The sequence below is a fragment of the Sprattus sprattus genome (assembly GCF_963457725.1).
Source record: "Sprattus sprattus genome assembly, chromosome: 9".
NCBI lineage: Eukaryota > Metazoa > Chordata > Actinopteri > Clupeiformes > Clupeidae > Sprattus > Sprattus sprattus.
Window position 1 is genome coordinate 17,922,043 of NC_137928.1, and position 26,315 is coordinate 17,948,357.

Sequence of the window (26,315 nt, forward strand, 5' to 3'; positions counted from 1 at the left end):
TATCTCAATTCATCTAACAATTTCCCTCAAAACAAAAAAATATATATATACCTCATATATATATATTTATTTATATGTATTTTCCAAGGCAGTTTGTCATGGCCAAAAGACAGACAGGTTCATGGCCAATGTGGTATTCATATCTTAATATATAGTCAAGAAAACATACCTCAAATGATGGATAGAACTATGTGAAGGACAGTTAGGGACAGGTGTAATGAGTGAGGTGGGTGGAGGTGTGTGTGTGAATGCGTGTTGCAGGGGGATTGGAGAGCGGGGGGGGGGGGGGGGGGGGGGGCAATGCGGTGGACAGTCACTGACATCTTGCCTCTCTGCCTGCAAGCAATGCAGGAAAGGTGCATGTGAGTGTGTTTGTGTTTACACGTGAGTATGTGAGTGTGTTTGTGTTTACACGTGTGTGTGTGTGTGTGTGTGAAGAGGGTGGAGTGCGGCAGTCACTGTGCAAGCTCCGGTCCAGAGGGCCTCACTTAGAGCTGTCTATCACCATTCCCTTTTCTCTATGCAGTCTCTCCTGTCCCTAATCTGATGCACTCTACGGCGTCTCCTTTCCTGGAGGGGCATCACTGTCAAACATGGTGAGGGACACAGAGAGGCAAAGCGAGAGCAACGCTTTGCTGTCCAGACGAAGGAGGTGAGTGCTCCTGGCGTCCTTGCTCAGAGTGCTGGGAACGCCATCACATTGAAGGGGGCCATCCTGGGGGAAAGAGGCCTCTTCCAGAGGAGCCTGCTGCGCAGTAATGTCAAAAAACAAACCACAGACTGACTGTGAGGTGACTCGCGGAGAGGCAGAGCGCATAGGTCGCATTCGTCTGGGACAGAGATGCTTGAGACAGATGCACATGCCAGCACGGTGTGATTACAGTAACTGGGATGAATGATATGCAAGATTCCCTGAACGCCTTGGCCTCTTGGGGAGACCTGGTCATAAGTGGTTGGAGGGACAAATGGAATGGAAGCGTGTACGCAGTACAATGTGAAGGGGCTGGTACAATGAGAGAAGTAATAGGAAACTATGGGGGAGGGAGAGAGAGAGAGAGAGAGAGAGAGAGAGAGAGAGAGAGAGAGAGAGAGAGAGAGAGAGAGAGAGAGAGAGGATTTAGCCCTGTGTTTTCAGCAGTGGTTCTTTACAATTGGTGCACAGGTAGAGCAGAGTGAATGAGAAAAAATGGGTTTAGGTGGAGATGGACCAGGAGTTGATACAAAAGTCGTGGTAGCGTAACAGATGGGTTTTATATTACCTATTCCTGGGTTAAGGTGTAATTATTCTGGGCAGGTTCCCTGGGTTTTTAACATCTGTGTGTGTGTGTGTGTGTGTGTGTGTGTGTATGTGTGTGTGTGTATGTTTGTATGTATGTATGTGAATGCGTGTGTGTGTGTGTTTGTAAGCTTGTATGACTCGGAACATGTGTAAGTAAGAGATGGAGTAATCCCTGGGCTACACAGGAGGGAGAGATGTTCTCTCCCATTCATTCAGACAAGAGTGACTGTGCAATCAGACTATGTGGACCCTCTCTTCTGTAACTCTTGGATGAACGCTGTGAAGACAAAAAAAAAGATGAATTCATAAGTTTAGTTTGTTGGATCTATACAGACAGCATTTAGTGGTTGATTCTTGTGATTGATTTGCACACAAATGCTGATGGCTGTGGAAACACTGTTCCTAATCCTTATATCCATTAAGTACATACAGTATACCGTATTGGCAGCTTAACTCTACCCACTAACTTTGTCCTTTCTTCCACTCCTAGTCTACACTATCTTCACTGTGGGATACTGCTGTAGTCTGTCCACCTGAGCTGCCTTTAGAAACTCTCTGCCTCTACCCACCCACCCCCACCACACTGTCATACACTTACCCCATATTCTGTGTTAGCATTTCCTGCAATGTAAGTAATTGTCACCATCGACACAGTTTTCTGTTCCATTACTCTACTTACCCTTGTAATAGTAACCTCACGAGCATACTGTATACCCACTAAGCTGTTCTACAATACTTGAATGCTCTCTCCTCACCTTCTCCTTTATCAACTTTGTACACATCAGGTGTACGTCATGTTATGTTTGTATGTGTTGTGTCTCATCCTGATACGTGCATTTCATATGCCATGTCCCTGAGAGTTCCCCCTCCCCTTTTGCCACAGAGCCCCCCCCCCCCCCCCCCCATTCCTTTTTCTATCTCTACCCGGCCGCCCCCATGTGCAACGGTTCTGCTAAGGTTTCTTCCTGATTACCAGGGAGTTTTCCATTGCCCCTCTCGCCATTGTGCTTGCTCTAAGGTGGTTCAGGTCCTGGGCTCTGTAAAGCACCTTGAGACAATTGTATTGTTTTGGCCCTATATAAGTAAAATTGAATCCTTAAATCATATTGTGTGGTTGATCAGGAAGACTTTCCCAGAGGATCCATCCTGATATCCCCCAGAATAAAATACTGTTATTTTAATGGTGTTACTGAGTGACCAAACTGTCCAAGGGTTCCAAACTGTGGTCTCCCTGTAGTACAGTTCTATATAAGCTCTTACCGCCAATGATCTCATCCTTTACTTTCTGCAGCTCCTTTCTCACCTCCTCCAGCAACTCCTGCAAAGACACACACACATTAGCACCTCTGTGCTCATACATGCCTGAAGACTAAGAAAAACAGACTAAAAGAAAGCTCTGACCATGTCAACTGCTGAGATTACAATCTACACTGGTCTTTAGATCATCTCTTTTGTATCATTTGAGTTATTCATATCTATGAATAGGCTTCATAAGACACAAACTAGGGGGGTGAAAGAGAAAAATCACCTGTTTAAGTTTTTCCATGTCAGACTCTTCACCACCCTCTGAGTCATTTGTGTTGTTTGCTGCCTTCATTCTGCAGGAGGAATTGAGTAAGAGAAACAGAAAAAGAGACAAAAAGAATGTTTGGAAAGAAAATATCCCAACAATGAGAATCTGGCACAACCCAACAAAGGCTGTCAGAAAATTCCTGCCGTGGCACTGCAAATCCATCGCCATGGCAACCGCCCAGCCCATTGCCATGGTGATGCCAAAAGCATTCAAAGAGCACCAAAGTATTTCACCACCCAACCCCCCCTTCTACCAGCCAAATCTCCTCTCGCGGGTGTGTGAGTGTGACATAGGGGGGTGTGCCTTTATTCAGGGCTCTGCCTCCAGCACTGAACATCTCATTACATTCAACATACTGTATATTTTTAAGGATGGGGGCAGGGGTGAAATATTTCTTTGCCAGCCACATGACTGTGTCCATGTGAACTATTCTGAAATGAACTGCAATATAGGAGTTGAAAGAGCAAGACCGTAACCCTGTGTTTTACAGCAAGTTTTTCTGAGGAAGAAGTGGGGAATTAAAGACTGTTGAGACAGATAGAGCCCTCCTGTGGTCAATCAAGAGAATGAGTGTTATTCAACCCCACACCACTGCACCGCCAACACACCACACCACCACCACCTGGTTAGAACAAATGTGAAGCTCTAAGGTGAAAAGGACACCTGATGAAAACATTCTTCTGTATAGGATTGCAGTATTCACATACATTCACGTGGGTTATAATCTTCTCCTGGCGATCACATAAGGGAAGTGACAAGACAGAGCCTCATTGCATGCCCTCCCCCAGCACCCTCAGCAGCACCAGGACGGTCAATAAATGGGTTGAATGCTTGGAGGGTAAGAGTGTGTGTTGCCGTGTGTGTAAGCCAATGCAAGACTGGAAATGTTCAACCCAGTCCAGGGGAGAGTTCCGTGGTGGTCTATACCTGGGCATACTAGCAGAGGAGGAGGCATTGTCCGCATTCAGCACAGGCGTAGTGCTAGTCCTGTTCAAGACACATACAGTATACTCTGCTTGGAACATGTGGGCAGGGAATAATATTGACGCGCACAGTGTGGCCTGTGTACTGTACATACCCAGTCAGTGCTTACCATTTGACGAAAGAATAAGTAAAAACAAACCAGCCAAATGTTTTGGATGGTGGAGATGTGTTCTTTCTCCAAAACAACATTCTGCCATGTTTTATTGGTTTATTCACTCACATTCTCTCTCACCTCACTCACTCACACACACACACACACACAAACCTTAAGGTTCTGCACACATTAACACAAACATCTGTCCTAGATTCTAATCAATGCAAGAAGTGTTAAGAATACACACTCACATTGGCACACACACACACACACACACACACCAAAACCAGGAAGCCTTACCTGGGCATAGTGGCAGATTTCTCCCAAGGCCTTTTCACGGGTTCTGCATCACACAAAGACAAAAGATTAAAAAAAATCAGCTGAAGCTCTCTGACGGAGATGTACAAGATCATATGATCTCTGTTCTAATTCACAGAAACCCTTTCTATGCAATTCTAAACACAAACACTCACCACTGTTGCCTGGTAGTTCAGAGTCATCCTATGAGATTGAAATGAAAGAGAATGTAAACATCATGGTAAAACGAGTGTGAAGGTATAAGGTAATAAATAAAGGTACAGTGGGGAAAATAAGTATTTGAACCCCTGCCGACTTCTCAAGTTTGGCCACTTGCAAAGAAATGTGTGATGTAGAATTTTAATGGTAGGTGTATTTTAACAGTTAGAAACAGAATATCAACAAAAAAATCCAGAAAACTGCATTTTATAAGATTTATGACTTTATTTGCATTTGATGCAAAAAATAAGTATTTGAACCCCCCAAGCAAACAGCAAGAATTCTGGCTCCCAATGGCCAGTTATGTGCCCAAAAAGCACACAGATTAGTCCTCATTAGGTCTAACAAGGTATACCTGATCTCAACTGGTGACCTGTATAAAAGAAACCTGTCCAAAGAATCATACTTCACACCTTCAACCTCGCCACCATGGGCTGTCCAAGGACGTCAGAAATAAGATTGTAGACCTGCACAAGGCTGAAATGGGCTACAAAACCACCGGCAAGCAGCTTGGTGAGAAGCAGATAACTATTGGTGTGATTATTCATAAATGGAAGCAACACCAAACAACTGTCACCCGCTCTAGGTCTGGGGCTCCATGCAAGATATCCCCTCGTGCGGAATCAGTGATCATTCGAAAGGTGCAGAATAACCCCAGAACTACATAGGGGGAGCTTGTGAATGATCTCAAGGCAGCTGGGACCAGAGTCACCAAGAAAACCATTGGCAACACACCACGCCGTAATTTTTTGAAGTACTGCAGCACTCGCAAGGTCCCCCTGCTCAAGGAAGCGCATGTACAGGGCCATCTGAAGTTTACCATTGCACACTTGAATGATTCTAGGGAGGATTGGAGACAGAATGTGGTCAGATGATACCAAAATCAAGCTCTTTGGCATCAACTCGACTTGCCATGTTTGACAGGGGGGGGGAATGCTGAATATGACCCCAAGAGTACATCATACCCACCATCAAGAATGGAGGTGGAAACATTATGCTTTGGGGCTGTTTCTCTGCCAAGGGTACAGGACGACTCCACCGCATCAAGGGGACTATGGATGGGGCCATGTAACGTGGAATATTGGGCTTGAACCTCATTCCCTCATTCCCTCCCATTGAAAACACAACCTTAAAGATTTGGAGAGGATCTGGAAAGAGGAGTGGACCAAAATCCCTCCTGAGATGTTTGTAAACCTGGTGACCAACTACAAGAAACGTCTGACGTCTGTGCTTGCCAATAAGGGTTATTCCACCAAGTACTAAGTCATTTTTGTCAGTCAGTTTTGGGGGTTCAAATACTTATTTTTTGCATCAAATGCAAATAAAGTCATAAATGTTATAAAATGCATTTTTCTGGATTTTTTTGTTGATAATCTGTTTCTCACTGTTAATATACACCTACCATTACAATTATAGATCACACATTTCTTTGCAAGTGGCCAAACTTGTGAAATCGCAAGGGGTTCAAATACTTATTTTCCCCACTGTATATAAAGACAGGATGCACATTTAAAACCTTAGGAATGCCCTCACTTCGTTGTAATCTTAAAATCCTAATGGTGGCAGAACACTTACATTACTGGGCTCATCTCGCCTTTCGGGGACCTTCTCTCCCTTGTCTGCTGCTTTTCGCCTAAAATGGCACAAAATGTTGAGAATTACTCATCTAAGTCGAGGCATTACAGATTACTTTTACATTATGAGCACGCTTATTCATCTGGCAGACGCTTTTATACTATTAGCGTTTTATATGCCGTCTGATAATCCAGATTTCACTGGGTTACCATCACTGAATGCCTCGACCCAAAAGGCATGGATGTCCTCAAAATATCCCAAAATATGTTTTAAGGAGACCGTGAGCATAGTAGGTGGGTAACTATGACTACATCAACTACATTAACGTCAACTACGTGAGGCACTTTCCAACAGAGCTGGCACTGACGTGGACCTGTGTAAGATCAGTCCCAAATGAGGGCCAGATCTTTTCAAGAATTAGTCTGCAGTTATTCTAACCTTCGTGCCAATATGGCGCTCATCTCCCCCATCAGGCCACCTCCCCCTGAAGGCAGAGAGGCACTGCTACGGCTGGCATCAGGCTTGGCAACAGCACCAGCACCCGCACCACCACCACCATTTTCATCCTGCGGGGGGCAGTAGAGAGACAAATGTTAGCATATCCAATCAGCAGCAGCGTGACCAGGCACAGGATTCTGCTCTTATCTATTTCCCATTTATTCCCTCTCTTTCATGCATGTTTATAGTCTTCCTCCCTCTCTCTCTCTCCACTCAAAATCACTATGATAGTTTAAATTTAGCATCTGGACATTGCCTCTGTTTCATTTCTAATGTAAGTCATTTTTCATGTCCTTCGCCTGCATCTCTCTTGGTTTGGATTCCTGTTGCTAAATATTTCAACTTCATCCTCTACTTGGCTACATGTTTTCCCTCCCTCCACCTTCCACCACGTCTTTCAGTCCTGTTCTCTCCTTCATTTCCTTCAATCCTCTCCTGGTCCTAACTCTGTCCATCTTTGCACCCTCTCCCTCAGGCCAACACTTAACCGTACCTTGGGCACTTTGCGGAGTTTAGCTCCGGCCAGGGCTGCTGCCAGGCCCCCTCCTAGTCCACCTCCTCCTCCCCCACCTCCAGAGGATGGCAGTGGTGGGGCTGGAGGGGGCCCAGTGCCACCCGATGGTGGGGGCCCACCCGACGGTGGGGGCCCTGGGGGAGGTGGCGGCCCAGATGGAGGAGGTGGCCCTGGAGGGGGAGGAGGAGCGGGTGGTGCCGGTGGGCCTCCAGGAGCCAATAGAGGAGCAGGGGGAGCTGATGAGGAACAGGACATTAGAATCATTAGAAAAGGTTAAATTTGATCTTACAGAGATCTTAAAAACTACAATGTAAATTGCAATGAAAGCAAGTGACTGTAATAAGGAATGCAAGTAAGAGACTAAAAAAAAAGAAGAATTATGAACGCTGTGGATTATAGTGATTGTGGATGTTATTGATTTAATTTGACTATTCAATCCTTACATATTCAGACAGTTTTACCTATGTAAAATATTCATAGTTCCAGTGATATAAAGAACTCCCATTACTCAACCATCGCAGAGACAAATAGTACTAGGGTAATATTTTATGAAGTCATCTAGGGTAAGGCGAGTAAGGCAATAAAAGACTTCATATGGTGTCATATGGTGTACCTGCCACTGCTTGTCGTTCTCTCTCCAGTCTCTCTCTCTCTTGTCTTTCTCTCTCTTGTCTCTCTCTTTCCTGCTGCTCAAGTTTCTGCTGTTCCAACCTAGAGACCAACACAAAGAGTGGAAAAAAGCAATTATTAAAACCACATTATAGACGTTTTACTTCACAATGCATTCATGTGACAATATCCAGAATATGAGTCATACATAATTTATATAAAAGTTACATTAGACATATAACATTTCTACTGTTGAAACACGATCGGCTGCAACGGATTCACTTAATTAAAATTGAATTGAACCTTTAAATGTAGAGCACTGCTTTGGAGCACAGCCGTGATTGATCAGTGAAATATCACTGATCCTCTCCCCTTTGAAAACTCCCTTTTCTAAAGTAAGTTGTGCTCTACCATCCTCTCTCACTGGGCATGCCCATCTATGCGACTGAGCAAGGCAAGAACATGGGGCTGAGCTGCATATGCTGCTGTGTATGTAGGCCAGTGTCAGAGAGGTTCACTGTGAGGCCACGTGCTCTTTGGCATAGCGCTGTTTTTTCCTTGGCAGCATTCAGTAGCATTCAGTCGATTAGTCCCCCCCCCCCCCCCCCCCCCCCCCAGCTCCTGAGGGGGCACTTCACAGCCCTGATTAGCCCTGGGGTGGAATGAAATTACACATCTGGCCACCATGGGTTAATCCTGCCCGAATGCCAGGCCAATCCCGACAGTCTATGCCTCCATCCCCTCCGCCCCTGGCCATGCCACCCACAGGAGGACGAGGGCATCTGGGGAGGGAGGGAAGTACACAAGAGTCCAAGCTCTCACGGAGCAAATCACTGTATATGGCTAGCATGTGTGTGTGTCATTTGATTGACAGCTGTGTCAACCAATTCTGAAGCTGCCCTGGATGTACTTAAAATGACCCTGAGTGAATAGGATTAGTAGAAAAGCTGTAAGAGGCATGCCAGACGAGGGGAGGGACTTAATGAGAGAGGGATGAAGAAAGAGAGGGAGGAGGTGCATGGAGGGTGGGAGGAGAGGAATCAGGAAGGAGGGATAAGGGTAAGCACTGACTCCTGCCTTCGACCCCTGACCCTAGGGGCTGACAGAGGGCTAAAGACTGCTAAGCTAATGCTGCCAAATCCTTTAAGAGTGTGTTCATGCACAACCCTGTGTCTGTGAGCATGAGTATGCGTGCGCTTGTTCAGCTCTCCCTCTCTCCCTGTGTGTGTGTGTGTGTGTGTGTGTGTGTGTGTGTGTGTGTGTGTGTGTGTGTGTGTGTGTGTGTGTGTGAGAGAAACAGTGAGAAAGAGTGACCCTTAGTAAGGTTGAAGCCTCGCAAAAAGCAGCGAAAGTCTTGGACGTCTGGACACCTATGGTAATCCCTCTAATCCAACTCCAGCCCTCTAGTCTCCAGCAAGCAGAACACAAACAAGTAATCATCTTCCCATTTTAAGACTTCATACCCTTCCCCCTCCCCCAAAAAGGATCTCTTGGTACCTCCGCTGCTGTTCAATTTCCTCTGGGGATGGTCCATTTGACACTCGACGGAGGGGAGGAGAGTAACCTAGGACAAGAATTTATATTTATTTAAATTACCAGTATAATTAAAAAATACATTTCCAATACTTTCCCCAATTGTTTTTTTTTAATTCACAGTGAATAAAAGTTAATGTTTCATACATACGGGTGTTTTTGCATCTGTGGGTCTTGGTGAGCATAAGAGAGTGTGTGTGTGTGTGTGTGTGTGTGTGTGTGTGTGTGTGTCATACCTGGTTCTGCCATAGCATTGAGCATCTCCAGTGCGTGCATCATCCCGTTTGCAAAGAGTGTAGCATCCTCCTTGCTGCCAAAGTTGAGCCCCCACACCTGCCGGTTATCCCGCCACTGGTGGAAGTTAGGCGTGGCCTGGTTGTATTTCAGCCCCTTCACTATCGGACAGTTTATCACCACCTGAGAAGTGAGACAACACCCAGTGCAAAGGTTAGCCACGGTGTACAAAACACAAAAATATGTCTGTAAATATTATGGGCTAATCAAACAAGCAATGGTTTTCCTTTTAAAGTCTGCACAACACAAAGATATAAAGAGAGATATTTTTTCATTGAGTTGCTGACAGCTTTTAAGGAAGGTCACAGGCTTATTTGACCTTTGCCCGCTCAAAAAGGAACTGTCTGCCCGTCATTAGCTGACGTCATATCTTTAAACACTTCCTCAAAGTTGTCCTCATGGCTTTATTGGCTTTGCCAAGTAAACTGTTGCCTGTGGAACATTACAGTGCATGTTCTTGCTATGGCAGTATGAAGGATTAAACCCTTCTGCTGAATTGACCTCAGTGCTGAAGTGGTGACAGGCACTATTAGGACACCGGCTCAAGTTCACAGGGGACACAGAAGGGATTGTCCAGTAGGTGGCGCTCCTGTTGCAGCTGGCCAGTACATACTCCCAGCTGCTGTTACTGTGTGTGTGAGTAAATGTGTGTGTGAGAGAGAGGGGGGGAGCGAGCAAGCATGCTGAATGTGCTGACGCCTCACTTCTGTGTTTGTTTTACAGCCCTGAATTCCAGAGGGCAGTGGAGAGACTCGGCGGCCCGACGTCTAAAACGGCATGGCCGAAAACAGATCAACAGTTCAATTGAGGTTGGACAGCCATACTGCCACATCACTGCCATTGGACCAAAGACACACACAGACACACACACACACAGGCTGTCACATAGACCTAAGGCAGCCAGACAGAGTGAGCTAGGGGAGAGGGTATACAGGGAGCCTAAACACAAAGAAAAAAGAGAGAGAGAGAGAGAGAGAGAGAGAGCGTGAGAGAAAGAGAGAGAAAGAAAGAGAGAGCGAGAGAGAGAGAGAGAGAGAGAGAGATGAAGGGCAGTAAAAGCTCAAGAGAAGGTCCCTCATGGGGCACAGAGCAACAAACCAGAACTGACAAAACAGACTGGACTGCAGGATAGAATAACTGCATAGAAAAATCAGAGAAAGACTGATAAAATATGAAAAGGGAATGAAAGAGAACAAGGACGGTAAAGAAATAAAGGAGACAGAAAGGGAGTGAGAAAAGTGAAAGATGAAGCAACAGACGTGTCAGTGTGATGGATTGACAGAGGGAGAGGGAGGGAGAGATGATGACGCAGCAGAGGGATGCTGGCGAAGGAGAGATATGGACAGAGGAAGGGAAAGCCACCTCCAATTGTTACAGGAAATGGTTGAGCTTTTCAACTATCTCTCAGGAAATATCATCCACTTTAGGGTGCATCTCTGGGGAACACTTTATATGTCTGAGAGAGAGAGAGAGAGAGAGAGAGAGAGAGAGAGAGAGAGTGTGTATGAATTTGTGCACTTTTTGGAAAAAGGGGAGGGGAGGGGGAGGGAGTGAGGCAGAAGGAGAAAGAGATAGGGGGAGAGAAAATTCGGAGGTAAGATGGAGAGCCAGGCTAAATAAAGAACCTGGATATATATATAGTATGTGGTATATGGTATATATAAACAGTATAAATACAGTATGTGGAATATGGGGTAAACAACTGACATGAATTAAAAATACCTATACATGCTACGGTTTTTCACAGGTGAAAGGAGACAGTGAAAGGGTGTTAACTGGGGAGGTGCGATGCTCCTTTGTTTGCAGATTAACCACGGTGACATGTGAAAGACACCACTGGTGCGAACAGATGGGCCAGAGCACCAACTGATGGAGCAAAAGGGAGTAGCTGCCTTAAAGAGGAACCTATAGAGTCGTGGCAAGTACAGTAAGTCTGTGATCTTCATTAGTCACTTGAAACACACACACACACACACACACACACACACACACACACGAGTGACACCAACATACAGACATGAACAGAGCACATAGACACACAACATGGACACAGTTACACACACAAACACACACACAAAGGCTCTACCTGCTGGTCTGTCTGCATCTTGCGGCCCACCACTCTGAAGGCGTTAGTGGTGGGGTTGTGGTAGATCTGGACCCGGCTGAAGACTTGGGCCCCCGTGCCGGCCGGGATCCACTTCTTATTGGCTTCGTCATAGATCATCACCGTGGCCCTCGCCTGACAGATGCTCGACTCACTGAGAGAGAGAGAGAGAGAGAGAGAGAGAGAGAGAGAGAGAGAGAGAGAGAGAGAGAGAGAGAGAGAAAATGAAGAAACAAATACAGACAGAAAGAAAGACAGAGAGAGAGAGAAGGAGGGAGATGGAAAAGGATGGTAGGGCATAAGAGGGGGAAGAGGGAGACAAAAATGAGTGGCATAGTATAAACATGACATAGCTGAGAGTGTGCGTAACCCCGGCAGGATGGCTTCCAGCAGCCACATTAGACCATACAGACCCCCCTCCCTCCCCATCCCCCCCTCTCACCGAATGATTACACGCCAGCATTACCTCATGCATCTGAGAGGCACTCGCAAGTTTACCCCTTGGAGTTCGCATTATGATCCTCAATACACTGTTAAGAGCAGACTAGCTAACAGTCCTTCATCGTCCTATATCCTATAATGGTGTTGGATTCACACCAAAGTCAGCTTTCTCCTGTTGACCAAATGGCCAAATAAATCACCAACTGACTCCAGGGGGTGAGAAGTAGCAGGCAGTTGACAGGGGAACGGCCGTCTGGCGTGAAAGAAGAGGAGAAGTGGAATCGGAGGAGTAGAAAGGAGTTTAATCTGACGCTAAGTCAACACGCAAGAACAATGGAGTCACACAAAGACAGGAAGCTCTCATGCGTTCCATCACTTAGAGAAAAACAAGCTGGCGAGACTGCAGCTTCTATAAAGCTTCCACCTGCATTCTCTTCATCAACACCAAAGCAAATGTAAATAACTGTACCCTTTCTGCCCCTAAACACACACACATCTTGTCAACATCACACACAAAAATCCTAATCTTTAAACCTGAATTTGTAATAATGATGTACACAACAATAAGGACGCAAACATTTTTTCATCTCTATTTGTGCGGATAAACAGAGACACAAACACAGGCAAAGATGTCATCTTGGCGTCTTAAGGTGCCATGTGTCTCAACGTTTGGCCCAGATTGGCATTAGGCATCTCTAGAGAATGGCATTGGAAACAAGAGGCGCTTACATAACCAAACAACAAATCCATTTTTCACTCAGACAATGTTTACATTCCTGACCCATGAAAGCAGGATAAGATTTGTTTTATATCCACTTATGGCGTTCATGGTTTCTTAACACTCAACGCTCAGCCGGTCTGTCACAAAACCAGGCCGAAGAGGCCAGAAGCACGGAGGAGCCAGAGAGTTGGAATGTTGAGAGAAGGGGAAAAAAAAGGAATGAAAAAAGAAAGATTCAAACTATGAAGGAAAAAGAGCCTGCCCAGTCACATCCTTTACTCCTCCACTTCTCGTGCCGTTCATCCTTCTTCTCTCCTGCTCCACCTCCTCGTCTCTTTCTCCTCCTCATCACTCTCTCCCACCCTCCTCCAGCCTACACCGCGATACGATCTCCCACTTCCTGTGACACTGCATAGGGACTCCAGCCTTCTTCCTGCTCTCAGCAATGCCTAATAAGGGCTGGCTGTGCCATTCGCTTTCTGTCTGCTCATGGATAGAACCACAGGCGCACACTCACAGATGCACAAACACACACACACACACACTTACTCATTACTTAAGTACGCTGGCCCACATGTTTGAGGCTTTGGAAAGAGGAAATAGGGCAGTGAGTGAAGATTTATAAAAGAGGAGTTGGATGCAGATGTGGGGAGGTAGGAAGAGAGAGAGAGAGAGAGAAAGAGAGAGAGAGAGAGGTATGAAGAGTGATGTGTCGCAGGACAAGGGGAGTGTTACTGGGAATCAGATGTATTTTTAATGGTGAGACTGAGAGCTGAGGCTGGGAGGGGAACCCAGAGTGGATGGTGAATAATTAATGACTCGACCAACATGGACGACACACACCCACACACACACACACACACACACACACACACACACACACACACACACACACACACACACACAAACACAAGAGCTCAGGGCCAAAACAACAATAGATCCCACATAAATAGCAGCCAACACGATTGACTCCGCGGCGCCCCCCTGATTGAGATGTCAAAAACTCGGAGTGACATCCTACACTGACACGTTGGACTGCTTGTAGGCCAGAGGATCACTCTCCTCTACCCAATTACAACTGTGCGAAGTATGTACTATGGCCAGACGATGCACTGGCATCATAAATGGCAAACTATACAGGTAAACAATCTCCATAATGTGTGCTATGATGACCACTCTATGCTGAGAGCTCAGTTTGAAGCTTTATGACTGAACTCCAGAGCCTTTTTCTGTTTGTCACCTAGGTAGGTTTCTGATAAGGCCGTATGCTAACACTGTGACAAATCACGTCTGTGGATACTTTTGTTATAGCAGCTGATAACCTCCTGATAATGCACATCAGGTAACGCCTTAGAGAGAGAAAACGAGCACAGGAACCGAAAACAGTCTGATCGCAAATTAGAAAATGCAAATAAAAAACAGGGCATTCAGCTATCCAAGTAGACCTGCGTGAGATTAGTCCTCGAGAGCCAGAATGGTAGTCCAGTTTCACAGCCAAGGAGGGGTTAACAGGAAACTGCCGTGTGGGGCCGAGGCACGCTTGAAGAAATGTCTGTATAAGGCTGTGTGCACACAGCTGCCTCAAATGCACTGACAAGTAGAGTCAGGCCCAGTAATCTCTCCCTCTTACGCACGCTAATTGTCTTTTTCTTCTTCTCAAACTCCCCTTGCCCAACTCGCCTTGTGTAAAGGCTACTGCCCACTGGACACTCACAAACAGCTTACACCGAAACGAGTTTCTCCCTCATGACGTAAACGGACTCTCGCTTCAGTTAGTAGCAAGTTTCTATTCAACTAAGTCGTTTTTCAAAAGGTTCTCATGTGAGACAACGCAGGCGGATACAACATGTGGAAACGGGACATAAAGAATGTCGAACTTCAGACAAGGGGCCTCAGGGTCTGTAAACCATACATGCCCTGAAACTGTCAGAGTTTTCCAAATTTACATCCAGAGTCATTCCATGCTTACACTGAGCTGCAATACAGCTTTATGGCACTAGGCCCCTTGACTGCAGAAATGCTATTTCAGAAAGCAAAGTTCCATTTTCTTTTTAATTCTTCATGCCATGCCATGAAATGCAGGGTTGGGGGCAGGGTGTAGGGGCAGTGGTGGTGGTGTTCTTCCATAATACACGAGAGGATCTGAAATGGCACTATGGTTGGCTGTTAACAGCATGGTTAGAGTAATAAAGGAAGTGATGTAACCAACACTCTCAACCATTACGTAAAAAAACAGGGATCGGGGAGGGGGGGGGGGGGGTGTAGTCTGCTATTCTATATTAGCGGCGTGAGGTTTAGCCTAAATTCCTGGAGGGCAGCACATATGCTCTCCGTCCCTCATTGCTCCAGATCGGAGTGGCTTTGCGGTGAACACAAACTGGTATTATGGAAAGGCACTGGAACGAAAACTAGCACTCTGACATCCCTCCAGGAAGCATGGCTGACAGGGCGACCGGCTTCTTACATGGTGGCCGCACGCCCTGAGGAGGAGCAGGAGCGTGTTCTTTTATTTTTTATTCGCTACAGAGTAGAAGGAGGGATTAAATAGCAGGCATCCACATTGGGAATAGTAACCAAAGTTAATACAAAATAACATCAGTGTGGAAATAAGATTAGCCTAAATAAGGGCTGACATATCAGAAACAGAAACACACTCGAGCCGCTGTCAAGGTTAAACGCAACCACAATGCCCGAACGATGGAAGAATGTTAATATAAACATGTCAGCGTACAACATCATTGACTTCAGCGGGGGGAAACGTTTTACCCCGAAATTTCCACAATCAGCAAGTCAAGTATTTCAAGTATGTACTGCAGCCGGTGGTGTTTGGCTTGAAGAACCGACAAAAAGAGAAGCAGTGAGCTTCATCACTTGTGCTGGTAACTTTCCTTCCTTTCCTGTCTTCACTCACTCACACTTACTCACACGCAAACACACAAACACACACACACACACACACACACACACACACACACACACACACACACAGAGCACACACAAACACACACACACACACACACACACACACACACACAGGCCATGGCATGCAGTGGGACCTGCTTGGGGCTACTGCTTTCAATCTCTCGCTGTCAGAGGGACAACACCAGGCATGCTGGCAGTCAGCTGCTCTCAGTCTGCATCTCTTCTCTATTTTCAACACACACTCTTTCTCTCTGGTGACTTTTCTTACCGTCTGGCAGGGGGGGGGGGGGGTGGGGGGTCTGGGCAGATAGTTTTTAAAGCGTGACGGGAAGGGTAGTATTTTTATACAAGTATGTAAGTTTTGTGTGGGGGGATTTTTTAGGTTTTATATGTTTTATTGGTGCAAGCATGTGACGAAGAAAGGCAATGGTTTAATAAAGAGCTGTTAAACCTCACTCTGTTCCACATATTCTCTCACCTGCCTCCCTCCCTTATACACACACTCTCTCCAAGCCAGGTTCTCTGCTGACCGACCATTCCCAAGATTTTTTTAAGTGACATCATTTCTGAATATCTCCACAATGCTGGCTACTACCCAAGCTTGGGGGCATGACCTTCCTTCTCAGCAGGCCTGATCACTTAAGACGAAGCGCTAACACAGCGAGCATTCCACGTTCTTCTGTGAATGTGGCTGGAACGGTACCCACCAGGGCCTTATTTGGCCGGTGGATTCAAACCGCTTCTTTCTGGTTTTAATTCCTTTTACAGGCTAGAGCCCATCCCCACAGACTGAGCCTCGGCACTGGCGAAGAGCTCCCCTGGATGGAGGGTAGGGGGTGGGGGAAAAGGGGGGGGGTGCAGAGCCAAGGGGGTAGGTGGGATAGCAATGATGACACAGCGGATCTCCCGGATCTCTGCCTTAACGTGTTGCTTTTCTGTCTGCCTTGCCCACTCTTTCCCTCTCCCTCTTTACTTCATGTTCTCCATCTCTCTCTGAAAAAAAAAAAGTTTTCACCAGGGGCACCTTGGTTTCATCAAAGAGGGGTTTGGGGTTTGGGGCTGGGGTGTGTAATAAAAATGAAATATGAAAATTCCTCTGCAGCTCTAAATTGGCCTAATGCTTCTCTTTATGAGAAGCCCATGTCTCCAACTGAGCAGCCAGAGGCACTGAGCAGGAACTCACACAGAAGATCACCAGCAGATCTGCTTCCTCTGGTGCCAGCATCAAGGCCTGCAAACAAGGACCTGAGAGTTTTCACTTTTTAACATGCAGCATAGAGGGTCTCTATGACTCTCCTGAGAGCCCACAAACCCCATACTAAAAACATAGACAAAACAGACATCTGATGAATCTGTGTCATAAAACTTGGATTGTAATCACAGCTGATCATTCACATCAAGCCATGCACTTAAAAATGAACTAAATTCCCAGCTGTGCCGTTCTGAGATCCCTTGTCTTGTCTTGTCTTGTCTAGGTGCACAGCACGCTAGCCTTGGCCCTCGTCTGTATTGACTAAGCTTCTGCGTGGTCATGTGGCGTCTAATGCAGATCGATGCTCTTTATCCTGGCCTGGGCAGGGGCTCCTCGGGGAAACTCCTCTCATCACGGCCAGATTAATCCCAGGCCTTTACCGGCGGCTCCATTAACCTAGGTAATGGCCCGACGAAGAGCCGACCCCATGGTCTACAGTGGCGTGAGCCTTTCAGTCGGCTGCCTTGGAGGAGGGCAGGTTTTGCTGCCATTAGCTGAGCTGAGCTGAGTCACCACTTCCTCAGCTCTTTTTTCAGACATACCTGCTGCGTCTCTTGCTGGCCTCCCGCTAACGTACTACACTGAGCAGACTGGGGGGAATTTGATTTGATGGAGGCGGTTACTAATTGCTTAATGACATCTTATTACTGAAAAGGCATACCTAAAAGGGAATGTGTCTGATGTTGGTCCCAGAGACAGGACTGGACAGTCACTAGCTACATTTAAGTGTAGTTTTGCTTATGCTTTCAACATGAATTTAGAACTTTCTATGTAGTGCGTTCATGTTTGTATTGGGTTCACTTCTTATGTTCTGTGTGTGCATATGCGTATTGGGTTGGAGAACGGATGAAGATTTAAAAGCGGGTGTGTCTTGGGTGTGACTGGTCAGTTTGTTTTTAGGGGGAGCGCTGGGTGTGTCAGTGCCCACACCAGTGCAGCTTCCTGTTTATCATTACCATTCTGGAATGCCAACTATAGGGACCCATTCTATAGGAATCTTCCAGAACCACTGTAAAAATCTGCATAGCCAACAACACAGCTTCAGTGTGTGCCGATTCAAAATGCGTCTGCGTTCCATGGCAAACAATGCCAGACAGATACTTGAAAGACTAGTCACATCATCATGTTAAATAAATCCAAGGATCTTTGATAACAACAACAACAACACAACAAAACTCGCCCAACTGGATTTCAGAGGACTTATGCAATGGGGGGTTTAACAGACTGAGCAACTTTAGTGCCATCATTTCTAATCCTCTGCAGGCCTGTGGTAAGGTCTATTCATGGGCCGTAGACCACCACAGAAAAGGTGTGGTACATTCATACACACACACAGACACACACTCACTTCACCTGTAAGATAACACAACAGGTCAGCTCTGCTGTGCTGTGCGGTTTTGAGATAGCAAATGAGCTGGTCACAGACTTTGCACAGGTCCGGTCAAGTTTGCACCAGACTGTACTACTACACGTGTTACTTCCATTTGTAAATCCAAACTGACAAAGTCTTTAAGCAACAAACAAACAGCAGAGACTTCAATGTCTGCTTACAGTGTACAGGGATGGTAGACATTTCTAAAGGGATCTTGGCTTAAAGAACTGAACCCATAACCATGGCTTTAGCATGACCATGGATATTGAACTTGTAGCTGGTCTCATTTAGGTCCCAAGTACACAGGCACACTGGATTTGGTGCAGAAACAGGATGAGGGATTTGAATGTTAGAGTCCTCCACTCCCCCTCCCACCCGGTCAGGAGGAAGGCGAACACTGCTGGTGCTTAATATCTCCAGTCCTAAGATGCCATCTGCTCGAGAATCAGAGAGGGACATGCAACAGTTTTCTTTATAATGACATCATCATATTCAACGGAGCAGCTTCCTGCTCACAAGCATTAACAATCATGGACTCGCCACTAGTGAGACCACCATGAAAATACTGCACTGTCGGACATAAAGCAATTTGTGCTTTTAAATGTGAAAGGATGAAGGTATGAACGCATTTTTTGCTGCTTCGGGATTGATGTAAGGCCATGTTTGCAAGTCCATGAGGCACTATAGATCACATAAGACATGACTGGGAAAGCACAGGCTGATCCACATTTGATAACTGTCAGATCTGTCACACAATCTGAATGTCTGGAGGTGACCTTGCCGTTTTCCAGAGAAAAGTGAATAGAAATGACACGCATGATCCATCCTTTAAGATCACCTAAGATCATATGAAAGGGTGCCAATGCAAATCTGCCCTTGAGGCTGGAATGATTCAATTTGAGAAAAATCATTGCTGTAGGTATCTCCCATACAATCCCACAAGTTTTTAAATCCTGCCCAACAACTTTTTTTTTAATCCAGGTACGGATGCTTATAAAATATTCCATACTCAAGAGAAACGTGTTTCCCACAAATGTAAACAAACATGTGTTTGTTTAAAGTAATACGATACCACTGGTTGTTCAAAATCGCTCATCCCACATTTTAGGGATTAAGATATTTTCCCTTCCTTGTCCTCTATCTGTGCGTTAGTACCACAAATATTATCATGTTTCAAGTTGAATCAAAGATGTACTGTATGTGTAATGAAGGAACATCAGTCGTGAATATGGATAAGTGGTCAAGAAGTTTTGGTAGTAACACTTCATATATGTGACTCAATAGGTGTCTCAAAGGGGATTTTTGTTTTTCCTGCTTCCTGTTTTGTGCGACGGTTCATTTTCCACGTTTGGCAATGAAGCAATCATTAAGCAATTCCAGGAAATTTAACATGGCCTTACAACAACCTAATTCAAATTCAGTGGCCATATTATGAGGGGTAATCATGAATGAATCATGAGTCTCCTCTAACAAAACGCAACACCCACAACACTGTGAACCAATACCATTATTAAACACCAACATCCCATACCCAGCTGAAACTTGGTCAGCTGAGACCTGGCTCTAAACACAAACCTAAGGTATGACAAATGGGTAAGAAGGCTAGCACGCATGCCCTGTGGGTTTGTGGGTGTCCAGTCAGATGGGCCTGGCCTCAAATCTACACAGAGAATCTGTGAATCACCAACAAACTGTCATGGTGGGATGCCTGTTTTCCACCCAGGGTATCATCAGTCCAACCAAGCGAGCACACCCTTCCTCTATTTATTTCAAGAGATGAGCCACTGCTGGGGGATTTCTCACTACAAAACTGGTCAATGGCTTAAATGAATGAATGAGTGAAGAAATTAAGGAATAACTGAATGAGATAAACAGCGTTGTTTCTTCACTTATCAAACTCCAGGATAAAAAAAAACATTACTGATGTCCTTCCTTTCTTTATAACGACAGAATACATCTTAAAAGCTGATGTTCTTTGGTTAAGTCATTACTCCTATGGTGTAATAATGCTTCTTATGGTCACTCCACAAGCGTAAATTTGGCCTCAGACACTGTGGAGGGGTAGCCCACTAACACTGAATCATGATTTGGCTACAATTCATTACGCTGAGTCAGAGAGGTATTCATAAACAAGGCTTAACTAAGAAGACACAGCTAGTTAACGTCATGGGCCAAATGTGTGCCACGCTGGGCTGGATCTTTGCCTAATTTTTTCCCCCTGAACTGTCTGTCACTCAAGATCAAATGTACTTACATTACAGAACGTAGTAGCTAAACTTCCTATGTGAACAGGTTAATTCAGTATGCCATTATTGTACTGGGTTGGTAATCAAACTGAACTTCTGACCAATCGACCACACTCCCACATTCACATTTCACAAACACCCTGGGACAATGAACTTGTAAATGTGACAACATTCCATCCCTCACCCATTATGTAGGCACGACAAATGGGGTGAACCCTCTCTGGGGAGGGGGGTTACTGACTGAGTTACTGACTGAATGAGTTTTTCTCTCTACATAAAAAAACATTTACCCATTCATTTCCATTTGAGGTGATAACCGGTTGGTTTGTTTGTTTGTCTGTTTGTTATAGGCCTAGGACACTAAATATTTTTGAATGGCTCCAACTTAATTTGATTTTCGTCCAGATTTGCACTGAAAGATTAACAATAGATAAAGAAAAACTTGTTGCACTGGTTGTTTTAGGCTCAAAGGCGCAAGAGGACAGGACGGGTTGCTGAACTGAATTCCCATTTCAGCTCTATAACCATAGACTGTTGCTTAAAATTGCGCGGCCATTATGTTGAAATATGAGAAAAATAACATTCCAGTAAAGTCCGTTCGAACAGCAGTGATTTCAAAGTGTGTAATTGCCAAATACAGGCTGCAACAGGATGTGGAATTCGACGGCGCGAGTTCCATACAAGGGGCATTTTGGTTCCGGGAACAGCTTCTGCCAACTCCCAGAGAAGAAAGAAAAGAGGAGGGATCTAAAAGAGGGAGGCTACGTGGTGCAAAGCGCCAGGTAGGCTAGACCTGCCATGAAATGACAGCTTGCCTAACGTGAAATGCATTACACACAAGGCTATACAGAGGTAGCTTACCTGCCAGGTCAAATAAACTAACAAAATAAATCCCAAACAAAGGTGGCATAATTATAAATAAAAGGGAGGCCTTATCGCTGTAACCATCGACAGCTATCGTCAACTTCACTCAAGCACATGGATATCTTAGGCTACTCCCTCAATTGTCCCATGGAGATTAATTCGTGGAAGTTTATGGGAAGTCCAACTAAAAAAACCAAATTAAGCATAAATTGCTATGGGAAGTTGCCATCAAGGTGACCAATAAAGAACAAACGATGAGACAGGCGACCCCCTCCCCTGCAGAGGCCGACTGGTGATGTGAGCAGCAGGAGCAACAGTAGGGCGAGAAAAGTTAAGGACTGACAGTAACTGCCTACAGCCAGACAGCGCGGACTACAGACTTCGTTTCTATTCCCTGAAAGAGGTCCCCGATGCGATTAAAACAGTTCACAGGGTTTTGTGGGGCGATCACTGCAGTAGGGCGGCCGATTTGGGCACCCAGTTGCTTTACAGCCCCAAATACAGTAGCCAAATGAGTAAAGAAGCAGCCGTAATACAACCACACAAAGCATGTGCAAAACTGAACGACAACTTGAATAGAAGAAACTTTCCCTGTACTATAACAGACGATTTCAGTTTGAACAAAGTAGTCTGCTTTGGGTATAATACAACTTAACCAATAGGCAACGAGTGAACGGGTGCTACTGTAGCCAAGTCCAAAAACAAAATGAACACAAAGCGTAGACAAATCAGATTTGACCTGCTTTACCTCATTGTTAGGCGAGAATGGAGATCCTCTCGGCCGCTGGGGTTTTGGCTTCAGATGAGAGCACAGAGTTACAGAGCAAAAAAGAAAATAAAAACGACGATATTGAGAAGATACTCATCTATCTACCCACTTAGGGGTAATTAGTATCTAGGGAGAAGGAGCGAAGCACACCTCGGCGATTTCCTGGTTTGGGAAAGAGGTGGGGGGGGGTGGTGGAAGAAGAGTGGATCTAGTAGTGGAGCGGGCTTGTCAACTCCAATCAGTATCCCGGACTCAACTCTCTCCTTTCTAAATACCCAAACGAGAGAGAAGCCGACAAAATGTCTAGGCCTGACTACTTCATCTTTTTTCCTTCACATTAACATTGTTAAACGGTTGATTCCCGACAAATTTCCAAAGGAACTGCCGTCGGTCGCCGGTCTAATTTTCGTTCGCGACTGTAGCCCAACCTGCTCCTCTAACTCAAGCTTGCAATTCAACCAGATCACCCCTCCCTCCCTGGACGAAGAAAAAATCCACTCCGCCTTTCCCTAGCGGCTGAAGGCCATAATTCCTATCCTTGTTTAAAACGGTAACGCCATGGCGGTGGGGACGTATTTAAAACGGCAATGAATGGTACAATCGATTGAATAGGAGCATTTGAAGACTTCTATTTGGAATGTTGCTCGTCCTTATTGGTTCATTTGTAGTCTACAATATTTTATAAAAAACGTCTCGTAAGATATTTAATCTTTAGAGTTTTGTGGTTTTGGTCAATGGTGATGGATATAGAAAAGCCCTTTGGGGCCTGTTTAAACTATGCAGACTAGCCCATAGGCTAGCAATTTCCCCATTCATACAATTGTAGTTTTATTTCTTCATTGGATATATAGCTATCACAATGCAGTATAGAAACGTCTAAAATAGCCTAACGTGCTCAGAATTAAACACATCTCACTGAAACAGGCTAATAGTCTAAATCAGGCCTACATTAATTTCACAAGAGAAACATTAAGTTTCTCAAAGGTTAGGTTATACCATAAGATCGAAATGCAGATTGGGGCCATCAGCACAATTCAGCATCTTAGTTTTTTTGTGTTGTACTGCACACTGACAATTTAGTATTTTAGTCAACTTCCTTTGATAGGTTGGAAATACATTTGAAACGTATCTCCTCACACACTACCACCACACTGACCAAATATGAGTAGGCCACTGCAGCATTCAACTGTTAAAACAAGGGTACACAATTTGTAGCAATTATATAATGTTAATTATATAATCAGATTTTCTCTCAACCAAACATCGGATGGGTAAGGTGCAAAGAGCACCAGTTAATTTCTGCTTGTTTGTATGCCTACTGTGTGTTTATTAAACACGCTGCTTTATCTTTTCAAGTAAATATTAGGGGGAAAATGGCTGTGCGTAAAGCAAATCAGAGTGAGCTGTAATTTTAGGCCTCCACTCCTGTCTTCTCTGTGTGCGGTTGGCACACTTTTCTCAGACCGGACCGGTTGAGATGGCATTGAGTTTTTCTGAGGAGAGACCTCTGGGAGATTTATGGGTCTTGTTGTGTGAGAAACGGGTCGAAAGGAAAGTTGTGTTTATTCATTCATCCCAGTTATGTGGTCAATCGGTGAAAGAGTTAACATGAGGTGAGAGGAAGACGGAATTGGAAATGGAGTGGGAATACTGAAAGGGCGCGCGAGAGAGAGAGAATCTGACTGTATGGGAGAATGGACAAGGGAGAAAGGAAGAGAGGATGCAGTTCAGATAGTTCTGGGCTGGTCGCCAACACTGGAGAATCTTCAAGGAATTTTGAATAGAGCCCAAAGGAGCTCACAGGGACCGTGGCTCCCTGACCCCTTTTGAAGCTAAATGAGAGGGGCGATCTCATTCCAAGGCATTGAGACAAGTTAGTTGATTAACAGTTCAACAAGCAATGAAGAACTGAGATATCTTTATGTTTTCTGAAAATATTAGTAGTCGTGGATAAATAAAAAAACAAAGATACTACACCGTTTTTGAGTGACAAGTGCAAAGGGGATAAATCCTGTGAAAGTCTGCCCTCTACTGGTCTTCTGAAGGGCATGCCCATGCTTTGCTCACCACAAGATGGCGTCCAATGATTACAATGAAGTTCTCAGAATTTTCTTCCTATATTTTCATTTTATCCATAGTCATTATAAAAATTAAGAACAGGATCAATAACAATAAGGACAACCCTTATATCTATATCATCTTTCTAAAACATTTAACAGTTATATCAAAAATCAAAGTCAAATCATAAATTGAGTTATTCTATTTCAATTAATTAACTAACTTAAATTCATTCTCAGGCATTTATAATCATATGCAAAGACAACACTGACAGATAAAATGTAGCTTACCTTTTCAAGGATAAGAGAATCTGACAAAGAAAATGAGAATAAATACCCATGCACTCCTCCAGTTCCAAAACCCTTTAGACATCCACAACTGTTGGTCTCAAGGGAATTTAGCAGCAAAAGAAAAAAGAGTTTAGAACACTTTCTTTGAAATGTCTGAGAACCCTGTCAATATCAAATACATTTAATTAAAAATGGTTCTGCAGACTTTGCCCCACAAAGAACTAATGAACAAGCCATATATTGGAACAAGCATCATTCAATTCGATTCAATTGTATTTACGTAGCGGCAAAACAATAAAAAAAAAACAGAGCCCAGGGCCTGAAACCCCTTAGAGCAAGCACAATGACCACAGGATCAAGGGAAAACTCCCTGTTAATCAGGAAGAAACCTTAAACAGGACCACTGCACATAAGGGAGAGAGAGCCTTATGTGTTCATACTAGTTTTAATTATTCATTTGTTGAACTTGTGCCCAGGTCCTTAGAATGTTTTTGCGTCTGCTTATTATTATTTTTTTTCAGTCAAATTTTTGACCAATAGGCTTAAATCACACATTAGAATGTACCCAATGTAATCTTTCTTCCATTACTCTCATGCAAGTACTATACCACAGCAAGGATTATAAGAAAGAAGCAGGTAAGAGACTGTTAAAGGACACAGATTTTGACCTCACATAAATGTTGATTCTATGGATCTAGACCTGATGCTGAAAGGAGTAGTCAGATTAGGTTGGGATCTATTCTTGAGTTCACTACCATCGGATGCATGATTTGATATCTGAGTTTAAGACTCAGCAGCAGAGCTGTAACCATGTATTTATTTTTCATACTCAACATAATGTTTAATTCTTCTTCTTCAATCCTTTACTTGTTGAAATTAAGTTTTTTTTAAGGACACAGGTACAAGTCTGGCCTGATGTCATTTCCCAGGCCTCTCTTCTCCGCCTTGCTTTAAGTCATCATTTCACTGTCCTGTTCAAATAAAGGCATAAAAAAAGCCCAGAAATTAATCTTTGAAAAAAAGGAAGGGATGTGTGTGATCCAATACCCTGCCATGATTGATAATATTGGCCTGCTAATGGACTAACTATAACAGGCCTGAATAAAGTACAGATAAAATGTGAATATAATGACCATGTGAAAATAATCAGAACATTATTTGTGTTTTCCCCAATCCTTTACCGATCATTAGGCCTCTACCCTTAACTGAAATAAAAGAATGACAGAAAACCTGCAGAGGGCATAAGGTGAGGGGGAGAGAAGCGATATAGAAAAAAGATAATAGGATAATGAGAGAAGAGATCGGACCGCTGTCAAACAATTATATTAAATTAAGATTACTGATGAAAAAACACCCAATTCCATGTTTTAATGTGGTTCTCTCTGTTCTGGTGTCAGAAACACAACGTACCCATTTAGAAAAAGCAGAGAGAAAATAGAGAGAAAAAGCAAACACAAACACGACATCAGGGACTTCTGGCCACATCATTCTTAGGTCATGCCTCTGGTCATTAATGTTACATTTTTTAAGTATTATCTTATGCCTAGAAATTCAAGAAATGTAACCATAGAGATACGTTTATGGAATGTTTCATTTTAATCTTCTAATTTCAAAGTCATATGTGTTCACGTGTGTTTATATTTTTCTGCCTAACACTGTGATGCTCTTAGATATATCTAATTAACAAAACGAAGCATAATGTTATTGTGGAAGCTTACTTTAAACATATAAAATGTATAAATAGTTTAAGAGACTTTATTGTGTTACAAATACAATGAATTAGTTATTATTATTATCACTTCTTTAA

General features: G+C 44.3%; 1 protein-coding gene across 1 annotated transcript; it reads right to left on the minus strand.

The window, feature by feature from the left end:
- Positions 1-1,041: 1,041 nt before the first annotated feature.
- vaspb (vasodilator stimulated phosphoprotein b) lies at positions 1,042-22,551 on the minus strand. Its single transcript, XM_080844368.1, has 13 exons — positions 22,140-22,551; positions 11,556-11,727; positions 9,412-9,592; positions 9,140-9,206; positions 7,647-7,744; positions 7,013-7,269; positions 6,460-6,587; positions 6,022-6,079; positions 4,404-4,431; positions 4,231-4,273; positions 2,808-2,877; positions 2,540-2,597; positions 1,042-1,556 (listed from the first exon to the last, which is right to left on the minus strand). Exons 1-13 carry the CDS (start codon positions 22,142-22,144, stop codon positions 1,519-1,521), a joined length of 1,203 nt encoding a protein of 400 aa, XP_080700494.1. The 5' UTR covers positions 22,145-22,551; the 3' UTR covers positions 1,042-1,518.
- Positions 22,552-26,315: the final 3,764 nt, after the last annotated feature.